The 20,301-nt window shown below is 46.5% G+C and overlaps 1 protein-coding gene across 8 annotated transcripts in view; it reads left to right on the top strand.

Annotated features, from left to right (window-relative positions):
- Positions 1-20,066, top strand: part of FN1 (fibronectin 1) — a 67,256-nt gene extending 47,190 nt beyond the window's left edge. For 2 of the 8 annotated variants that reach the window (XM_037911911.2, XM_037911909.2), the window contains 16 exons: positions 264-419; positions 1,712-1,825; positions 3,557-3,826; positions 6,443-6,630; positions 8,037-8,124; positions 8,359-8,535; positions 9,653-9,742; positions 9,991-10,170; positions 10,917-11,006; positions 11,805-12,283; positions 13,214-13,352; positions 15,228-15,392; positions 16,636-16,761; positions 17,532-17,638; positions 18,514-18,624; positions 19,263-20,066. In XM_037911911.2, the coding sequence (XP_037767839.1) occupies positions 264-419; positions 1,712-1,825; positions 3,557-3,826; positions 6,443-6,630; positions 8,037-8,124; positions 8,359-8,535; positions 9,653-9,742; positions 9,991-10,170; positions 10,917-11,006; positions 11,805-12,283; positions 13,214-13,352; positions 15,228-15,392; positions 16,636-16,761; positions 17,532-17,638; positions 18,514-18,624; positions 19,263-19,337 (2,555 nt within the window). In that variant the 3' untranslated portion in view covers positions 19,338-20,066. The remainder of the gene's footprint in view (positions 1-263; positions 420-1,711; positions 1,826-3,556; positions 3,827-6,442; positions 6,631-8,036; positions 8,125-8,358; positions 8,536-9,652; positions 9,743-9,990; positions 10,171-10,916; positions 11,007-11,804; positions 12,284-13,213; positions 13,353-15,227; positions 15,393-16,635; positions 16,762-17,531; positions 17,639-18,513; positions 18,625-19,262) is intronic. The other 6 variants (XM_037911915.2, XM_037911912.2, XM_037911913.2 and 3 more) reach the window with 3 other exon arrangements.
- The last annotated feature ends 235 nt before the right edge of the window (positions 20,067-20,301 follow it).

Genomic DNA, 20,301 nt, shown 5'->3' with positions numbered 1-20,301 from the left:
GTCTGTACAAGGGGCTTCCATTGTTGGTTGACCCTTAGGCACCACTGTAATAAACGTGATCAATAATAATACGTGCTCTGATGGTACAAACAGTAAGTCAGAGCAGCTTGGGTTTTCCATTAAAAAAACAGTAACAGTCTAAGAGGAAAAGCAGAAGAAGTTGCAGGTGGGAGTCACAGTGGGCCCTACAGACATGGGGTACAGTGAGGAAAGGAGACTTCCTGCATTGCAGGTGCTCACAGGGCTTATTTTTCGATGTGCAGAGATTGACACGCCATCCCAGATGCAAGTGACCGATGTTCAGGATAGCAGCATCAGTGTCAGATGGCTGCCTTCGACTTCTCCGGTCACGGGTTACCGAGTGACAAGCGTCCCCAAGGATGGCCATGGGCCCATGAAAACAAAAACTGTCCCTGCGGGTGAGTACGTCTTCACATCCCTAGGGATCTCGCCACAGTTGCCTGGAGTCCATTGGCATCACTTCTTAAAACCCCTAGGGAAGTCACTTGAGAGTGCCTGGGGCAAATTTCCCTCTCCGGGCCTGAGCATGTTGTCTTAAGGGCTCTTCTGGTGACTTTGCATTTTGCCCTCTGGAACATTTTAGTCTGTTTTACCAGCTGCACTGAGATTAGCTCTCAAGGCTGTTTGCTGCTGCAGTCAGGTTAATATTCAATCTTATTCCAAAAGGTAGTGAAGATCCGGCTGCATTTGTTTTGTTTCTCTAATGTCAAGAGACTGATTACAGGGCTCCAGCAGCCTCAAGGGGCCTGTGAGTGGATATGAATGACAGTAACACTCACTTGAAGGGCTCTTTGCATTGTCGGAGCAGGCTGAAGGAGCCTTGGTATACGAGTCAGGCCAGGTACAGCCAATCTAGTCAGGTTTGGCATCCCAGCGGGTCTTAGGCCACTGTTCAGTACCCTCGCTCAGTACTGCAGCAAGGCAAATTCACCAAAGTTTGGTCCAGCTTTAAAAATAAGGCCCCCGAGTCAAAGCATGCAGTCAGAATTCCCCATGGGAATGAATGGGTAGCTGCTTGGCTGTGTTACCCCCCTGCTTCCTCCCACCTCCCCAAGTTCTGCAGTGAGCTCTGCCCATTCCATGCAAGGGACTAGGCCAGGAAGCTGGAAAAAGCTGAAAAGGTTGGCGAGCCATCGAAAACTCTGCCCGAGCTCTGTGGGTTCTCAGCAGACACCCAGAGAGGCTGCAGAGTTCCCGTTGTGCTCAGCAAAGGCAGCAGGTATGCCATGTGACCATTAGTGACTGCATCTCTCTGCCCTCTCCAGTAGAATTCCCAGACGGAGCCACGCTGACTAGTCCCTGGTTTTTACATGGCGAGTAGTGTGGGGCACGTCAATCCTTCAGTGAAATTCCTTTTCCTGGCCCCTCCTGCTTTTCCCAAGCAACCCACACAGACTTTCTGCGGAGACGGGCAGGAGACAATCTGCGTAGCCACTTTTACCTCTACACGGCCACCACACACAGCTTTGACTATGCCTTTGCTCCCGTCTCTGCCACGTGGCACCGAGGGACTGATTTCAATGAGAGTTTGGTGCCTAAATACCTTTGAAGATCTAGGCTTAAGACACAAAACAAATATAAGGTGCCACAAGTACTCCTTTTTGCGAATACAGACTAACACGGCTGCTACTCTGGAAAAAAAAATCATCTCTGTATTCCAAATTATCCCGGTGTTGTCTTTTCCTTGCAGATCAAACCCAGACTACCATCGAGGGCCTGCAGCCCACAGTCGAGTATGTGGTTAGTGTCTATGCTCAGAGTCAAAATGGAGAGAGCCTTCCTCTGGTTGAGACCGCCGTTACCAGTACGTATTTAATTTCACAGAAAAAAACAAAACAACCACCAGGCCCACCTCTAGTATCTTCTGCTATGTAAATCCACTGTGCACCACGGGGAACTCCGGGGGCATCTAGATCCTAAAGAAGGACAAGCGCCCCTCTCGTCGAGAAGTAGCTAGCTGGATCTGCTGCCAAAATATGCAATCACCCAAAATGCTGCCAAAATATGCAATCCCCCGCAATGCCGTGCTTTTATTTTCTTTCACTAAAAACGGCCTAAGCAAAATCATTTTTCTTTTTTTTATTTGTCTGTTTGCCTTCAGCGAATCTTTGAAAAATGTTTTGCATAGACCTCATTTCTAGAGCTGGAGGGCAAAGGTGGTTTTAGAGGGCTAGATTTTGACTTAGAGCATTTGCCTGTGCAAGGGACTAAGAACCCGCTTGACACCCTTATGTAGGCCACTAGACCTTAGGACCAGGTATGCAAAAGCAAGCAGGACTTGCATACCCAATTGCTCACTCCCGAGAGCAGCTGGGTGGGCAATGGGCGGAGTCTTGGCCCATCTGTCTGCGTGCTGACCTGCTGGTATAGGACAGTGACCGAGTACGACTTGGGGCGCAAGGAGAAAGCAGGGAAGAACCTGTCACTTAGAGGGGTGTCTCTAATGCAAAGTGTCTCCCAGGGCTACTCCTCGTGCATCATGGTTTATGAACCTGTCCTTGCTCAGGCCTGTCTGTAAAGCCACAATCTAACCCAAATAATGATAAAACTATGGTAAGCAGAACAGGAATTTTCTGGAAGTGTTGCATAGGACTATTGCACAAGCTGCATCAGTCTGAAGCCAAAAGTTTCCTGTAAAATCACCTTTGCTAACCTTAAAGCATAGGAAATGCAGGTCTATAGGGCTAACATCACAGTGCAGAAAAATGACTCTGTGAATCGTTATGAAGGTTAATTCATATCTGATGATTATGGGCCCAATCCTCAGCAGGTGTAAATGGGGATTGCTCCACAGAAGTCATCACCGGAGCTGTGCGTATTTACCCTGCCTTACGATCTTGCACTCAAGTGTAATCTAATGAGAGGACGACAATGAGTGGCTCTAATTTGTCGGTATATTTGTGAGATAATTGTGTGTGTGTATATGGGCATCCCATGCACACTCGTTACACAGCCAAAGGTTTTTATTGATTCAGAATATAATCTACATAGTCACTTGCTATCGTTACAAATGGTTTAATTGGATGTTAATTTATGAAAGAAAATCGCGGGACTGATGCTCCTCGGCCTTGTACGGTTACTTACACTAGTGAAGAATGAGCGCAACGTGGGTGTGAAAGGCTAACTAAATCAGAATGGTGGGGCCTGATTTCAATGCACGCCAAGGCTCCTTATCTCACTGTGCCAGTGTAAAGGAGACTCTTAGTGTGTGTGAATTACATTTCTGACACTTTAAGGCCTTTCCATATAAACTGAGTGGCGTAAAGGGGCCTTAGTGTAAATGAGAATCAGACACATGGTGGGGTGAAATATTGGCCTTATTCAAGTCAATGGCAAAACTCCTATGGACTTCAGTGGGGCTGGCATTGCGTTTTACGCTCAAGATTCAGAGGTGTAAAGATCTGTGCAAGGCAGGGGAGAATTGGGCACCTGCAAACCTGAAGACTGCTTTGCCTGTAATCAGAATGCTTTTTTTCCCCCCCTCCCCACACCCTGCTTTTATCACATAACCTCTTACCATTAATTTGCCTAACAGACATTGACCGCCCTAAAGGACTGACATTCACTGAGGTGGATGTCGATTCCATCAAAATTGCTTGGGAAAGCCCCCAGGGGCAAGTCACCAGCTATAGGGTGACCTACTCAAGCCCTGAGGATGGAATCCATGAGCTAGTGCCCGCCCCCGACGGTGAAGACGACACTGCCGAGCTGCATGGCCTCAGGCCCGGTTCTGAGTACACTGTCAGCATCGTTGCCTTGCACAATGACCTGGAGAGCCAGCCCCTGATCGGGACCCAGTCCACAGGTACACCTCTGTCTACACTGCCCAGCAGGCCATAGCAACAATGGCATAAGCCCTGGTGGGTCCAGAGTCCTTCCGTGTGCAGTTGGTGCCCATCTGCAGGAGAACCTCCGTAGGAGCCTGGGGGATATTTGCTACTGAGAGGGGGCTTAGTGTGGTTGGAGAGGTGGATGATGTTTGAAGATTATTAGGTATTTCTTAGGTTTCAGAGTAGCAGCCGTGGTAGTCTGTCTTCGCAAAAAGAAAAGGAGGACTTGTGGCACCTTAGAGACTAACCAATTTATTTGAGCATAAGCTTTCGTGAGCTACAGCTCACTTCATCGGATGCATGGTATTTATTAAGTAAACCTCTGGAAGGTGAGAGTTCCTAAAATGGTCAGCTGCTGAGGATAGCAGGGTTAGGACCACATCACAGACACCGCAGAGCAGGTGTCTTCCATTGCCTTTTCGCTCCTGTCCCGACCAATCCTAGTGCAATTCTGGGGGTGATCTGGTCCCCAGCACACATTAGAGCAGCCTAGCCTGAGCAGACAGTAACAGTCCTCAAGAAGCCATCCCAGGAGCATATCACACACTAGCCACACCCCCTCCTCTCTTTGGATGCCCAGGATGGCAGCGGCAGGACCAGGGACAGATGCTATCAAGGGCAAAAAGGGTGGTTTCCTGTTCCTTTTGTGCTGCCAGGGCAGCGTAGAAGGAATAGATTGGAGGCCAGGACCCATCCTTTAAACGTACATATTCTTTCAGGACAGTCCCTGCTATACCTATAGGCCACTTAACCCTTTTGTACCCCAAGTGCATCCCAATCCTTCTTTGGCATTGCTCTGAAGGAAAGAGCACAGTGCTCTGTATGCCCCCAGCTTGTCATTTACACCTTTCCCACAACAGAGTAAGGGTAGGCTCCCTTCCAAAGAGTGCCTCCAGGACGTAACCATCAGGCCCTCGTTTCAAGGGTACAGCAGGAGAGAGAAGACTGTTCAAGCATCTGATGCCTGACATGGAGTCCATGAAAAGTTCCTTCAGGACAGGTCTAGACACACTCTGGCTCTGGATATTGCAGGTTCTCTTGTTTGCTGCCTCACAGCTACAGGTGTGCTTCATTGACAACACACACATGTTGGTCTGATACACTCTTTCACAGGAGCATGGCCGTCCTGCTAGAGACCACATCAGAGCCAGATCCTGCTAGTTCCATTGATTAAACTTTTTATGAACCATCCTCCTCCTCTATGAAATAAGAGAAACGTGCACACACGCACATACACACATAATAATTACCATTTCCTCCTCTATTGATTTAGAATTGTCCGCTTGCTAAATAATTCCCAATTCACACCAGTGGTTGTATAAATTTCAACTGGGTCTTAGCTCAAGAACTGAGGACTGGAACTATTATGGGAGCTCTGTCTGCTGCCAGCAATCTGAAATCTACTGCAGAGTTTCCCATGTTGCCAGCCAAGTCCTGATAGCACTTTACAATCGACACCTCCATTAATTTGCAAATGAAAAACTGACACTAAAATCCTCTGAGTGCAGGGAAGATAATGGATCTTAATTTACAGATTAATATAAAAAAGAAATTAAACTATCCTAAGTGCTAGAACGATTGAAACTGGACAGGCTGTTTATACCTGTCATAAATGCAAACAGTAGGTCTTAAACCACTGTCTGGGTTTACTCTTTTGGGACCCTTTTACAAAACTATTGGAGTTCTGTTGCTTTTCATGGGCTTTGAATGAGGCCCTCTTTCAGTAAGCAAGGGAGAATTGCATTGTATCTACATGCTGTAAAATCAGAGTGCTTTGCAGCCCTGTGGTAATGGTGGGCATGATGGTAAGCTATATATTTGTTCTGTTGTAGACCAAGAATGACAACTAATAAGACAATCAATATGTCCCATGATGCTTCTTTTCTTTAGTTTATAGGAACCAAATGACTTCTAAAAAGTTCTTTATTCAAGCGTTGAGTATATCAGCTCTGGAAGATATCCTATGTAAACAGCATTATGGCTTTCACAGCCCTCATTCTCCACTGGCTTGTGTAGTCATCTACACCTGTCTAGGTGGCTGTCAAATGCTCCCATTTGGGCTTGGCAGTATTTTTACATCCTCTCTGTACTCACTGGGCTGCCTTCTCCACTCTTGTGCCCTTGTACATCCGGAGTAACTCTGTAGAGATCAGTGGAGTTAGACAAACTGCAAGGCAGTGGTGAAACTGACCTAAAATACCATGTTGGGGGCATGAAGAGTAGAAAAAGGTAGAAAAGGAACGGACATAGAGACTGACCTACTGAATGTAAGCACCACCAAAGCCAGCTTTTGATAGCACTGCCACAGAGCTTCTCTGCTCTTTTGAGCTGCCCTTTTCATTTCTATTGGACTACCCAGATCCACCCATTTCTGGAGAGAAGTAGCATCACAGATTTGGAAATCCAAGTCTGATCTTTGAACACCTTAGCTCCTAGGTATTATGGTGATGGGATGCAATAGCTACCCAAGATAGATCATTAGCCTAGGCCCTCGCTTGTGTATTTCACACCTAGGATTATTTCATGCTCATGACTGATAAATGCTATCATGTTCTTCCAAACTAATGGTCGTCTAATTACAATTTTCACAGCGATTCCTCCTCCAACAAACCTGCAGTTTGTTCAGGTAACTCCAACCAGCCTGAAAGTCAGCTGGAATGCGCCCAACGTTCGTCTCACTGGCTACAGAGTGCGAGTGAATCCCAAGGAAAAGATGGGGCCGATGAAAGAAATCAACCTCTCCCCAGACAGCACGTTTGCTGTCGTGTCAGGATTAATGGTGATTTTTTTGACATTTCATTTTAACGGGTGCAGCATGGGAGGGGAGATGTTGGATTTCTTATGCAATTCAAAAATGCTTTGGGCTGGAACTGCTGCGGGGGTAAATCATCATAGCTCCTGCCAGTCTGGCCTTTGTTTTAAGTCTGGTTAGCTGTGGAACATAGTCCCTTGGCTCTCAATAGTTAAGACAGTGGATCTGTTTGCTTAAACTGCAGTCTCCCTGTCCCCTCTTCACTCTGCCCCTTCCAGTAAAGCCTGGGGACTTCTCAGGCAAAATTGCTTCTGTCATACACAAGCTACTGGGCTCGTTACCAGAGGAATGGTGAAATTCTCTGGCCTGTGTTAGGCAGGAGGTCAGACTAGAGGATCTAATGGTCCCTTCTGGCCTTAGACTCAGTGAATCTATTTATCATTTTTTTGGAAGCTTCTGAATAATTTGCAAAAATTAAACTTTTCATTAAATCCATTTTCAAACCTGAACTGGGCCAGCTCCAGCTGCTCGAAACTGAATTAGTTCCAGAGGAGTCAAGGGCTGATGATCTGACTCTAGACTGCGATCTGGAACCTCCATTGACATCTTTCCTCAAAGCAGAGCACTCTTTGGCAGTGCAATGTTTCTGTCTACATTAGGTAGCTCAGGACATAAATTCCCTTCTTCTCTGGAGTCCTAAGCTTCTGCAGTCCAGAGACAGCTTTCTGTCCCCCCAAACCTCCGTGTTGTTCAGGTTTCCACTGTAATTTCTTCTGCTTTCCTGTGTGTGCTCGCTACCACTGTTACAGATCCAGCAATGCTGCAAGCGGGGAATTGCTCACCTTTTGTTTAGCCAGCTATCTGGCCCGTAGATACTATGGTTGTACTCCAGTATATACTTAGCACTGCTGGCTAACATTCATGAAGGATCTTGGGTTCCTAGTACTGGCTGCCCTTGCTCTACCAGGCTTTCCACTTCCATTTTTTTCATATATTTATTTCAAATACATTTTCAAAGTTAAGGTTTCAAGCAGCCACTAATAACAGTTTCAGCCTAAATGTGGTTTGCTTGGGGAAAAAAACCAAGGGCCTGATTCTCTTCTGACTTGCATCTGTGTTATACCAAAGTAACACCATTGACTTGAACTGAGTTATGCCGGTTTAACGGAGATGAAAATCAGGTCTCACTTTTTTATTTTTGCATTTAACTGGTAGTAAGTCTAACCCTCCTCGTGATCTTGAGCTCACTTGATTTCTGTTTTTTTTAAGAGTTTCATGTTTAAATAGGACAACCATGGAGACTAACCAATGTGAATCTACTAACTTTTGGATAAGCTCATGCTTGTTTCCCTGTGTCCCAGCTTTACCGGCTTTTCTGAAGATTAGACAGTCCATGTAGCTCCCTTATCACTGTATAACTTTGTTATTTCTAGGTGGCAACCAAGTATGAAGTCAGTGTGTATGCTCTGAAGGACTCTCTGACTAGCCGGCCAGCCCATGGTGTGGTCACCACCCTCGAGAGTAAGCAATCATACTTTACAAATAGCAGCAGGTGCTATGCATGGAGTCAATGGGCTAAGTCCTGCATAAGGACCTAGCAGAAGCAACTGAGTGAAGACATCAGCATGTGGCCCTTTGAAAATAGTTGATGAATGTTAAAGATTCTGCTAGGGGAATTTTTCTTGTAGCCCTCCCCTACCCCCTGCCAAATCATTGCTTCTGCTCGTTACACTGATCTCAGATCCTTCTGTGCAGATATCAGCCCTCCCCGCAGGGCCCGTGTGACAGATGTTACTGAGACAACCATCACAATCACCTGGCGCACCAAGACAGAAACTATCACCGGTTTCCAGGTTGAAGCCATCCCAGCAGATAGCCAGAGCCCCATTCAACGGACCATTAGCCCTGACGTTAGATCCTACACCATCACTGGTAAATGAGATTCTTCATCAGACTGTCTCTTCTGCATTGTAATATCTTTCAGCGACCAGGCTCACTGGAGATACATTTCGTTGCTAATCTGTACTGGGGATACCTCGGTGGGAATGGAGCTCAGGTGGAATTTAGGAGCTACTTCTAGGTGGCTTCCTTATGCTGATCTTCTAACACACATACACATTAACCTTGAGACCCCTCTTTAAAGCCTTTGATCCTACCAAGCCCTCTGAGAGCAGATTGAAGATAACAGACGTTTCTTGCATGGAGGGGTTATAGAATCTGGCCCTGATTTGATGGGAGCGCAGGAAAATAGTCTTGCGAGCATTCACATTTTGTCTGAGGATGGAAGTGTTTTCCAGAGCAGCTGCTAAGGAAGTGCACTTGTTCAGACCATTAATACTCTTGAGTACTGGATTTTTCACTTGCACTTTGCAGACCTTGTTTCACATCATGATCAGAGCCTTGTTAGTCGGTCCAGACATACAGCTGCCTGATTTCATGCAGGACTGATAGTCTAGAAATATCTCCATTAGAAACCTTCTAAGAGCTGAATAAATCTCCAGTGACCATCATTCCCCAACCCTCTTGGCTCCATTCCCTAGACCATCTTTGCATTCACGTTTTTTCTGCTGGTTTTGCTGGTACCTTGTTTTGTTTTTCTGTTCATTATTCCTGCCCTGATCATTGAAAACTAACGAGAACAATGTCCCCGTCTCCTTGTAGCAACCCTTTATGCACTGATTGGTCATAGTTTTGTGCCCTGTAGCTGAAGCTAAGGGAGAGCAATGGTGGGAGGAGGCTGAATACCCTGTTAGACGATGTGTATTTCTTGGATAAAGGTAATAACGATCTCGGATTTGAGTGGGATTTTTCAAAAGCACTCTGCATTGACCTAACTCTGCTCCCATTGACTTCAGCAGGAGCAAAGTTAAGCCAACGGGGTGCTTTTGAAAAATCTCACCTCTAATTCTTTGCAGGTCTACAGTCAACACATCCAGCCTGGGCATGAAGAGCTAGTTAGATTCTACCTGTAGTAGTGATTCCAGCAGCTTTCTGTATCACTTTTTAACCAAGCAAGTCTGAAACTGTAATATTTCTACTCCAATTCCAGGCTTGCAACCAGGCACGGACTATAAGATCTACCTTTACACCGTGAACGAGAATGCCCGCAGTTCCCCTGTAGTGATTGATGCTTCAACAGGTAATGACGCTTTTGGTTTCTTTTACATCGGAACAGAAATTATACTTGTGCTTTCCTTGACTTTGATCATATATGTAATTTACTGCACTTTACAGCCTTATTTTCCCCTCTTTGAGCATGAAGTGGATTGTGTCAGCGGGTGACTGCAACCCAGGGAAACCCATTATTTGTCTTCAGCCCTCAGGGCAGGGGAGATGAAGTCATGCTTCCTTTTACCACATTCATTAACTGAGTTTGTTTGCTCTTAGCCATTGATGCTCCTTCCAACCTGCGCTTCCTCACATCCACAAGCAACTCCCTGCTGATTGCTTGGCAGCCGCCCCGTGCCCGGATCACAGGCTACATCCTCAAATATGAGAGACCTGGCGCACAGCCCAAGGAGCTGATCCCTCGCCCCCATGCCGGCACCACGGAGGCCACTCTTACCGGTACGTCTCTTCCATTTGGGAGGTCATCTGGTTAATGCCTCCTGCATTGAACTGAGCATCCCACTTAGATGGTGGCATTCCCCATGTGATCCTGCAGGGGGTTCAGGAGGCGTATGCTTACCAGCACCATGGGTCTTGGCCCAGGCGGGGATCAGACATTGTAGAGCTGTGCATGTGGGCAAAGCCTGGGATCCACTCCATCCCCCCCACGCGCCAGCCAGTGCCTCTGAGCAGGCACGGAAGGACAAATAATCTGTACCAGGTAAAGGGCTGGTGCAGATTACACCCTGCTAGAGCAAGGAGAAGCCAAAGACGATGTGGCTCCTTCAATCACAATTTGGCTCTCACTTTGCTCCCAGCATAGCACCACTGGCCCTGGTGCAGGGCCGATTTTACTCTGACAATCTAGCCCTAAATTTGGCAAGTATCCAGACTGCTGTAGATTTTTAGAAAACACAAGCTGAGGTGTCTTTAGTGTTCACTAATGGTGAGAGCTCCAGAGTCCAGTCTTTTCCCTCCAAAGGATTATGGGGGACCATCAATGTCATAACACGAGGAAACCTAAACGGATTATTTGTGCTTAGTACGACTATGATTGGAAAGTGCATTGTATTTGTACAGTCAGCACTAGTATTGGACGCCATAGCAGGGAGCAAAACCTTGAGGAGTTTCTGTTTAGCTATCCCTCACTGTCATTTTGTAATTAGGGGTTTCCTTAAGAGTGAAGTCATTCTCTTCCTCCCCAGGTCTGGAGCCAGGAACTGAATACACCATCTACATCATTGCTGTGAAGAACAATCAGAAGAGTGAGCCATTGGTTGGCAGGAAAAAGACAGGTAAAATACTTTTCCAGTCCACGCCGGTGGAAGAAGTTGACCTCTCCTCATTGGGGAATTAGAGTCTCTGCCTTGGGGGGGTAATGTCTTCTCCAGAGGGCTAATGTTATAACATTGCTTAAAATATCCTTTTCACTGGTATATGTTGTTAATCAAATACAAGCTTTCAGGCTGCTAAGTGAAAGAATCATTTTTCCTTCATTTTCTTTTTCTTCCTTAAAAAGGGGGATACATTTTTCATAAGCAGGGGTTCTGCAATGGACGAGGTGGTCTGCTGAACAATGCAAAGCACAATTCAGTGGGCTCAGACACTGAGGACATGAGATTGCATTCAGTTTTTCTTCCTGTGTACCTAAACCATAATTAAATGACGGCTAACACTCACTTTTCCTTCTAGCCTGTGATGGGTTCAGTGGGAGAAGCCCACACAGACTGGAGCTGTTCATCTGATGCACACTTGATACATTTCAATTTGTCTGACTTTGTCTCCAGTCTGTGAGGTGCTACAAGGAGAAAGTAGCCAGTAAAATCTCTGTCATCCAGCTGGAGACCTGAATAGCATAAGAGTGAATCCCTTAGCACATGCCTAAGATTTTCTTCAATTGGCAGACTACGAATGTCTATTTCAATCACCTCTTGTTCTCTTAATTTGCGCATTGGTGGCTTCTCTGGGTGCAGTGATCATAGCTTAATTGCTTTCAGTGGTTGACAGCATTCACTGTAGTTGCCTAGCTTATCATAACTAATGCTGGGGCTTAAGGCGCTTTGCTTTATTGCTTCTAACCTTTCTTTGGCTAGACGAGCTCCCGCAGCTGGTAACCCTGCCACACCCCAACCAAGGCGGACCGGAGATTCTGGACGTGCCTTCCACTGTGGAGAGGACTCCTTACTTCACAAACAGGTTTGACAGTGGAAATGGTATCCAACTTCCAGGCACCAGTGGCCAGCAAACGCTAGGGAACCAGGGACAGCAAGTCTTCTTTGAGGAACACGGTTTTAGAAGGACCACCGCTCCCACCACGGCAACTCCCATTAGGCACCGGCCGAGACTGCAGACACCAGATGTGGATGAAGAAATTGACCTTGTTAACAGGTACCTAGTCCAGAGAGAGGACTTGGTTGAGCCTTCATTCCCTCACTCACTAGGGCCCAGGCGCAATGATACCACGGGCCAGGAAGCTCTTTCTCAGACCACCATCTCTTGGAGGCCCCTGCTGGAGAGCTCTGAATATGTCATCTCATGCCAACCAGTCGGCACCGACGAAGAGCCTTTACAGGTAATTAATTGTTGTCTCTCAGATGCACTTTGAATGCTGCCACGATATTGGACTTGACTACGGCAGTCCCCAGACATTTAAGGAGGACCTTGGGATTCTAGCTTCCCGTGGTTGCATTGTAGAGTTGATAGAGCCAGAACTTGCCCATAAGATTCCATCTGCACTCATCCTAGGTACTTTCTGCTTGCCACTTCACCATATAGTATTAGCAGCCCTGCCGGGATAATGCTGTTTTAGCCTCTGGCTGAGGGCAGGGCCTTGAGGGTGGCGCTGTGCATGGAGGAGAACAGAGGGTATGTTGGCTAAAACAGAAAGACCCTGGGCCTCTGTTTGCATTTCTCCATAAGAAAGTGCTAATACAGCGAAGGAGATGCGTGGGAATTTTATCCTATAAATGCGCTTAAGGTTGTGGAATCTCCATCAACGGAGGGCTTTAAGAACAGGTTAGACAAACAGCTGTCAGGAATGGTCTAGATAATACTTAAACCTATCTCATTGCAGGGGGCTGAACTAGACTTACTGAGGTCCCTTCCACTCCTACATTTCTATGATACTCTGAAATTCAGTAGTGGAACGAGGCAGCCGAGTTAATATTGCTGATCTAAAGATGCTCTTGTGGCTAAAGTAAAACACTGGGAATTTTGGGGATTTGGGTTCTGTTCCTGTTCTACTAAAGACTTCCAGGGTGATCTGGAGCAAGTCCCTTCACCTTTGTCTAAAAACTGAGACTGTAGTAGATCCCTACCTCACCATGGGACATGGAGACTGAATTCATTGATATTTGTTAGGCACTCGGGGATCCACAGGACTGGGCCCCATTATACTAGACACTGTACAGTCACGTATGAAGACACCAGCCTTACCCTCCTCAGCCTGCAGCCTAAGAAGCATACTATTTCTAAAGCCAGTTTTGTGGTGATGTACTTGCAGTTCAGAGTCCCTGGAACTTCCTCTTCTGCTACCCTGACTGGCCTTACCAGAGGTGCCACCTACAACATCATCGTGGAGGCACTGAAAGATCGTAGGAGACACAAAGTTCTGGAGGAGGTTGTCACAGTGGGTAATGCTGGTAGGTTAAAGCTAAACAGTCTGGCCAAAACTCTGCCTTGCACCTCTTACCCACAGCCTGGCTCTCACCGGGCACTCACTAGGCTGCAGTGCAATACATTAGGAGCACCCTGTTTCCTCGTTGCACAACGTATTTACAATGGACCCTGAAGAAACAATTCTTTCTGATTTTTGTGGCGCAGATGACTATGCAGTGATAAGAGCTAGGCTAGTCTACTGTCTGAATGTGCATAGAGAGTGAGGTGGGTGCCGACCAACTTCTGTTGGTTCTGTTCTTTTATTGGACCAACTTCTGGTGGTGAGACTGTCCGAGGGGAAGTCAGAGATGCTAGGCCTGTGATAATGCCAGTGTCGTGGCAGACATTCTCACCCAACATCGAATTACTGGTACCAAAATAATGTACCTACCGTGACAAAGGGGTTAGTCTGAGTCCATCTCCTCCTCCCTTTCTCTCCAGTGACCAGCGGCTGGCGATTGGCCAGATGAATTGCTGTGTCATCTCCCTGGTTAATAGAGTTGCCCGCTGGGAGGCTCTCTTTGGGCCACAGGGTCCAGCCACTGTCTCCTTTCCTGACAGCTGTGGTGTAACCAACACCTCTGCTGGCTGTAAGTCGCCTGGCATGTTTGCTGTATACAGGCAAACTGGCTGGGTGGAGTCCGACTCCACGCATGGGCAGACTTTGGGAACCTACATGAGCAAGATCCCTCCGAGGTATTTCTTCTCCTCTGTCACTTGGGGTTTCGTTCCGTGCCAGAATTCAGCTCGACCCCCAGCATGCCTGAAATTTATCACTCCCCCATTGTGCGTCACAGAGTCCAAACGCCCGCTGTGTGCAAGTCCAGCTCGTTTCTCTGTAAAGGTGGTGCCATAAATATAAAGGGAAGGGTAACCACCTTTCTGTATACAGTGCTATAAAATCCCTCCTGGCCAGAGGCAAAGTCCTTTTACCTGTAAAGGGTTAAGAAGCTCAGGTAACCTGGCTGACCTGACCCAAAATGACCAATGAGGGGACAAGATACTTTCAAATCTGGAGAGGGGGGGAAAAGGCTTTTGTCTATCTGTGTGATACCTTTGCTGGGAACAGATCAAGGATGCAAGCCCTCCAACTCCTGTAAAGTTAGTAAGTAATCTAGCTAGAAAATGCGTTAGGTTTTCTTTGTTTTGGCTTGTGAAGTTTGCTGTGCTGGAGGAAATGCATATTCCTGTTTTTGTGTCTTTTTGTAACTTATGGTTTTGCCTAGAGGGATTCTCTATGTTTTGAATCTGACTGCCTGTGAGATTATCTTCCATTCTGATCTCTCAGAGTTGTTCTCTTATCTTTTTTTGTTCTTCTAATAAAGTTCTGTTTTTTAAGAATCTGAGTTTTTTGGGTCTTAAAAATCCAAGGCTCATCTTGTTTGTTCTCAAACCTCCCCAGGAAAGGGGGTGTAAGGGCTTGGGGGGATATTTTGGGGGAAGACGTCTCCAAGTGGTCTCTTCCCTGATCCTTTGTTAAATCGCTTGGTGCTGGCAGCAGACCAGGTTTTTGACCTAAGCTGGAAGAAATAAGCTTAGAGGGTTTCATGCGGGTCCCCACATCTGTACCCTAGAGTTCAGCGTGGGGAAGGAACCCTGACAGGTGGGTTAGTCAGATCACTGCTTTCGCGAATGCAAAACATGTGCACGCTTGAAACCTGGCAGGTCCAAATGAAAATAACTGTCACCAATGAGGTTTTTATCATCACTCTACTGCTCTGCCAAATTCACCTGTAAAATAAATCCAAGTGAATGCTCCGTCACTACTGGGAATGTGGCCTTCAGTTACGACGCTGCTTCTTCTCATTCTAGGTGTGTATCCCCGTGTATGACGCCTCTTTGTTCTCTCTTCTTTCCAGTGTCTGAAGGAGTGAACCAGCCGACCGACGACACGTGTTACGATACTTACACTGGCTCCTTCTACTCCATTGGAGAGGAATGGGAGCGATTGTCCGAAACGGGCTTTAAACTCTGGTGCCAGTGCTTAGGCTTTGGCAGTGGTCATTTCAGATGCGATTCATCTAGTGAGTAGCTTGCTTTTGTCCATCCCTGCAGACAGACTGCTACAGTCCGTGCCTAATTAGCACTAATGGCATGTTTGGCAGATGCAATGTGACCCAAACGTGAAGCAAATAAATGCACACGCTAGTACAATGTTTGCATCATCAAATGATGGAAAACTGGTTAACGGTGGTTAAACTTTGCAGCTTATCTACTGCTGCTGTTCACTGTATAAGCAATGGTCCTGTCTGTATTTATCTGTAATGCTTTTGTGAGGAAATTAATATTTTCCCTTCCATTGCTAGGTGAGTCCAGTTAATGCTTAAAAATGAGAGATTGGGTGTCTAAAGTAGATCAGAACAGTCATTTAAGAAAACACCCCTGCGTAATTAAATATATTTAATCTCTAAATCCTAACTTTATACAGCGGCACAATGGATTTGATATAACTCTCATTAAGTTCAATGGGCATGGGACCAAAGCCCACGGTTTGGTTTGGTTTGAACATGCCGTCATAACACCTGAGGCTGGCAGTCAGCACTGCCAAACAAACAGCACCACGGCAGTTGCATTTAGTTTGAATCTTTGCAGGACTCGGGCTTAAGTAGACCATATTCAGAGGAAGGGTAGGGGATGAAACAAAGTCAGCGTGATTAAGTGGTTCTATAGGGCATGTGTCTTACTGATTTAAACTGTGCTTTATATTACAAAGTAAGCAAAGCAAAAAGGGATTTTCTATGTTGTATGTAGCTTTGAGAGTAATTGCTACAAGGCAGACATTTTTTTCACAGGTCTAATCATTCTATTACATCATTTGGTACACAAAGTTTAACTGTTGTTTTCCCATTATCTGAGTGACATGATTATACTGTGTATTTACTCTTTTAAAAGACTAGTACATTTCCTCCCCTGCCCCTCTCCAGTGCCTGTTTGTTTAAGCTTCCTTTTTATGTAGTTCCAGGGATTCCCTACAAATGACACTTTAAAATTCTGTCGCACCCATTCCTTCCTGGAGCGGCCCCTCCACCTTTACCCAATCTAAAATGGCCTCTCCCCTGCTTAAAGTTCTAGTCTCAGATCGACAGCTGGGAAAAGGAGGGACAACTCTGCTCACATCCAGAGAGTTGTGCCTGTTTACACCCACCGTGGCTTTGTCCCTCCTCCCCTTCAGTTGGCCCAGGAAGCTCCACAGATCAATTCCCTGCCCCGTAAGCAACAGGCCTGTGTAGAGTAACCACCTGACTGTCATGCCTCTGGTTCATTCAGAATGGTGCCACGACAACGGGGTGAACTACAAGATCGGGGAGAAGTGGGACCGCCAGGGCGAGGGCGGCCAGATGATGAGCTGCACGTGTCTTGGCAACGGAAAGGGAGAATTCAAGTGTGACCCGCGTACGTCCTTTCACATTGACGTTAACTCTGTGTCAGGCTTTCATCCTATTTGGGCTCTTAGAATCTCACCCTTGTGGCACAGAGTGGGTGGAACCTAAGCACGGCTCAAATGGGCCCGTTTTACTCTGTGTAATACGGCACCCCATGGTGGGTGAACAGCAGTGAGGACTGAAGCTAGGATCTCTGGATTTTAGAGCATGAACTAAAAGACCCTCCTCTGTTAGACAAGACTGTAACAGGCACATCAACCTCCAGGCCTGCCAACAGGGAGGGGCAAAGGGGGAAATTGCCCAACGGCTCGCGAGATTTAAAAGGGAGCAGTGATGGTAGCCAGGAGCCCCAGGCCCTTTTAAATTGCCCAGGCGGGCCGCAGGGCTCCTATGGGCTCACACGACTGCTCTGGGCCCCGTGCTTTGGGGGGTCCCACGGGCCGGCGCGGTCGGTCTCGGAAGTAACGGCGTACCATCACTTCTGCCCCAGGCCCTGCCCCCACACCCCCAGGGACACTGTGGCCCTGGGGCCTGGAATTGCTCTCGGCTGGCCAGGACAGAGCACTGCATTGCCTTACAGAGGATGAGTAAACTGAGTGCTTTAAATCAGTTGACTCCCCCAAAGCCAATCAATGAGTCATTGGCAGAACTGGAGACGGGAGCTCTGGCTCCTGGGTTCTTGCTCTAGCTGTCCCACCACCCTACCCCCAAAGTCTTAATCCTTAAAAGCAAATATAGACCATGTGACAGAATCTTGCTTCTTCCTCTGATTCTCCGCAGACGAGGCAACATGCTATGACGATGGCAAGATGTACCACGTAGGAGAACAGTGGCAGAAAGAGTACCTTGGTGCCATCTGCTCCTGTACTTGTTACGGAGGACAGCAGGTAGGCAGAACTAGCCTGGCATGCTAATCCTGATGTGATGATGCATATTACTGGAAAACCAGTGGGGGAAATGTGACATTTTATTAATAGCTTGCTAAAACCTTAGAAGTTTAGGTTTGAGTCAGCAATTACATGACCAGGGAATGCTGGCACCTCTGAAATAAACACACATTTTGAAAGGCCCTTCCCCCACAAAATCAGAGCTGAATCTCGAGAAAAGTCAGAGTTGGTTCCCTTTGTGCCTCTCCGAGCTTTGCAAACACGTCCAGTACACCGACTAGAGGTTCTCAAACTCTGGCCACAGGCCATGAGTGGTCTCTGAAGATAGGGGCTAGCTCATCCTTCTTTCCAGCTGCTGAATTATACATACTTTCCTAACACTTTTCCAGCTAAGCAGTTGCTGCGTGGACAGCTACACGCTCACACAGTGCTCAGGGGAGAGGGACATACAGTTGCAAGGGGGGGGAGGTGTTCATGAAATAGTCTCACTGTTGAAATGCAACCCACTCTGGCAAAGTCTGAGAACCCCTGCTGCAGACTTACTTCATGCAAGCCCTTACACCCCTCTCACCTGTGAATCAAAGGGTGTCCACGTTAGCATCACACACAGCCAGAAGAGAGGCTGGTAGCAAGAAAAGCAACGAATGGGAATGCATAAGGAGGAAGGTAAAGCAGAGACCAGTCCCTGACTTACACTTATCTTCTACTTCCTTGCGGTGTGAATTATCACTATTACACTGGTATCAAACTGGAGTAGCTTCATCGATTTCAGTGCAGGTTCCCCAGGGATGAAATCTGATTTGTGTATAAAGTATTAACTTCATCTGCCATGAGGATCCTTAAAAACCGTATCTAACTGAGCTGTGTTTCTCAAGGGCTGGCGCTGTGACAACTGCCGCAGACCTGGTGCTGAGACGGCCCCCGACGGCTCTGCTGGCCACTCCTACACACAGTTTTCACAGAGATATCACCAGAGCACAAATACTGTACGTATAGAGACCCCTTGTCCATTCGTTACGAGTCTTGCCTGGGGGGGGAAGTGTGTATTTACCTACAACTCTTGTTAATAATCATCATGGATTAGAACTGCTTGCAGACTTCCATTTGTTCTGCAGTTGACGTAAAGCCTTGTTCAGCAAAGAACTTAAGCACGCGCTTAAATTTTAAGCGCGCGCTTAAGGCTGTTGATTATAAGGGGACTTAATCGCAGGTTTAAGTCTCACTACGTGCTTTAATACTTGGCTAAATTGAGGTCCTAAATAATGGTAGTTCTTTTCCATTCCAAACCTTCACATACTAAGGCAGATCAATAGAATGGTTTGCAGTGAGAAATCTAAACAGCTGCAAATGCAAGGAGTTTGGCTGCATTTCTCAGCCAAGATCAGAATCATAGAATACCACGGTTGGAAGGGACCTCAGGAGGTCATCTAGTCCAACCCCCTGCTCAAAGCAGGACGAATCCCCAATTTTTGCCGCAGATCCCAAATGGGCCCCCTCAAGGATTGAACTCACAACCCTGGGTTTAGCAGGCCAAAGCTCAAACCACTGAGCTATCCATCCCCTACATTACAGCACTTGTCTCTTACAGTACTGAGCACTAACTGGTTTCCTTTCCTCCTGACAGAATGTCAATTGCCCAATTGAGTGCTTCATGCCCTTAGATGTACAGGCAGACACACAACATCGACCAGGAAAGTAACAGCCAGCAAGTCTTACGCCACCACCACCAAAAACCTATCTACCAAGATGACCATCCAAACAGAGTGATGCTAGCAAAACCAGATCTCTAATAAAGAACGGCCTTCTGCTCCGGAGTCACTTTCCCAGCTTAAGCTCAACTCACAGCTTCTCCAAGCATCATTCTTGGCGTGTTTCAGACTTTTTTCTCATGATTGATAGCAGTGTGCATTGTTTTGTTTTTCTCAGTGTTTGATACCATTCAGTATTTTCAAATGAAAAAAAGTTACTAAATTGTGAATGGGTTGGGGATCAAAATAATACTGGGGCGAGGGGGGTAAATGGGATGGAAGGCTCCCTTGCCATACAAACAAAAACACTACTACCGTTTAGAGGAAGGAAAGTCCACTGAACACTTCTGCTTTCACCTAAGCATGCAGCCAGCAATAACCTACGTGACTGCATACCCCATCACTGTGATATTTAAAATATGCACAGTCCTAATTCTTTCTAAATGACCCTATTGTTTTTCTAGCTGTATCTTTGTATCTCATACTGTTATTTATCAGTTTTGTTCCCCATCCCTCAAGTGTTTTTATATGGGAAAAAACGTATTGAAGAAATTTCGTATGCAGTTGACAAAGAGGAATTTGGTGTAATTATGATCGGTGATTATTTTTTATACTGTAAGTGCCAAAGCTTTACTACTGTGGAAAGACAACTCTTTTAATAAAAAGATTTACAAACCAAATGCGTGGCTAGTGATTTTTTTAATTTTTGTTGTCGCAATGGGGTTCAGGGAAAGAAGGTGTACGCTGAACTGAAATAGCTTTGCCTCTGGAAAGAAGACGGGACAGCCGTCTTTCTGCAATATGAAGCTGAAAACAGAATATTTGTTGATCATTTTCTTAAAGGAAGTAGCATAGAAAAAGATTATCTGAAATTGCAGTAGCCCCTAGAGACACCAGTGGAAATCGAAGCCCCAC

The sequence above is a fragment of the Chelonia mydas genome, chromosome 11, assembly GCF_015237465.2.
Source record: "Chelonia mydas isolate rCheMyd1 chromosome 11, rCheMyd1.pri.v2, whole genome shotgun sequence".
Lineage (NCBI taxonomy): Eukaryota > Metazoa > Chordata > Testudines > Cheloniidae > Chelonia > Chelonia mydas.
The sequence above is the reverse complement of the archived record's forward strand: the minus strand, read 5'-3'. Positions and strand labels throughout refer to the sequence as shown.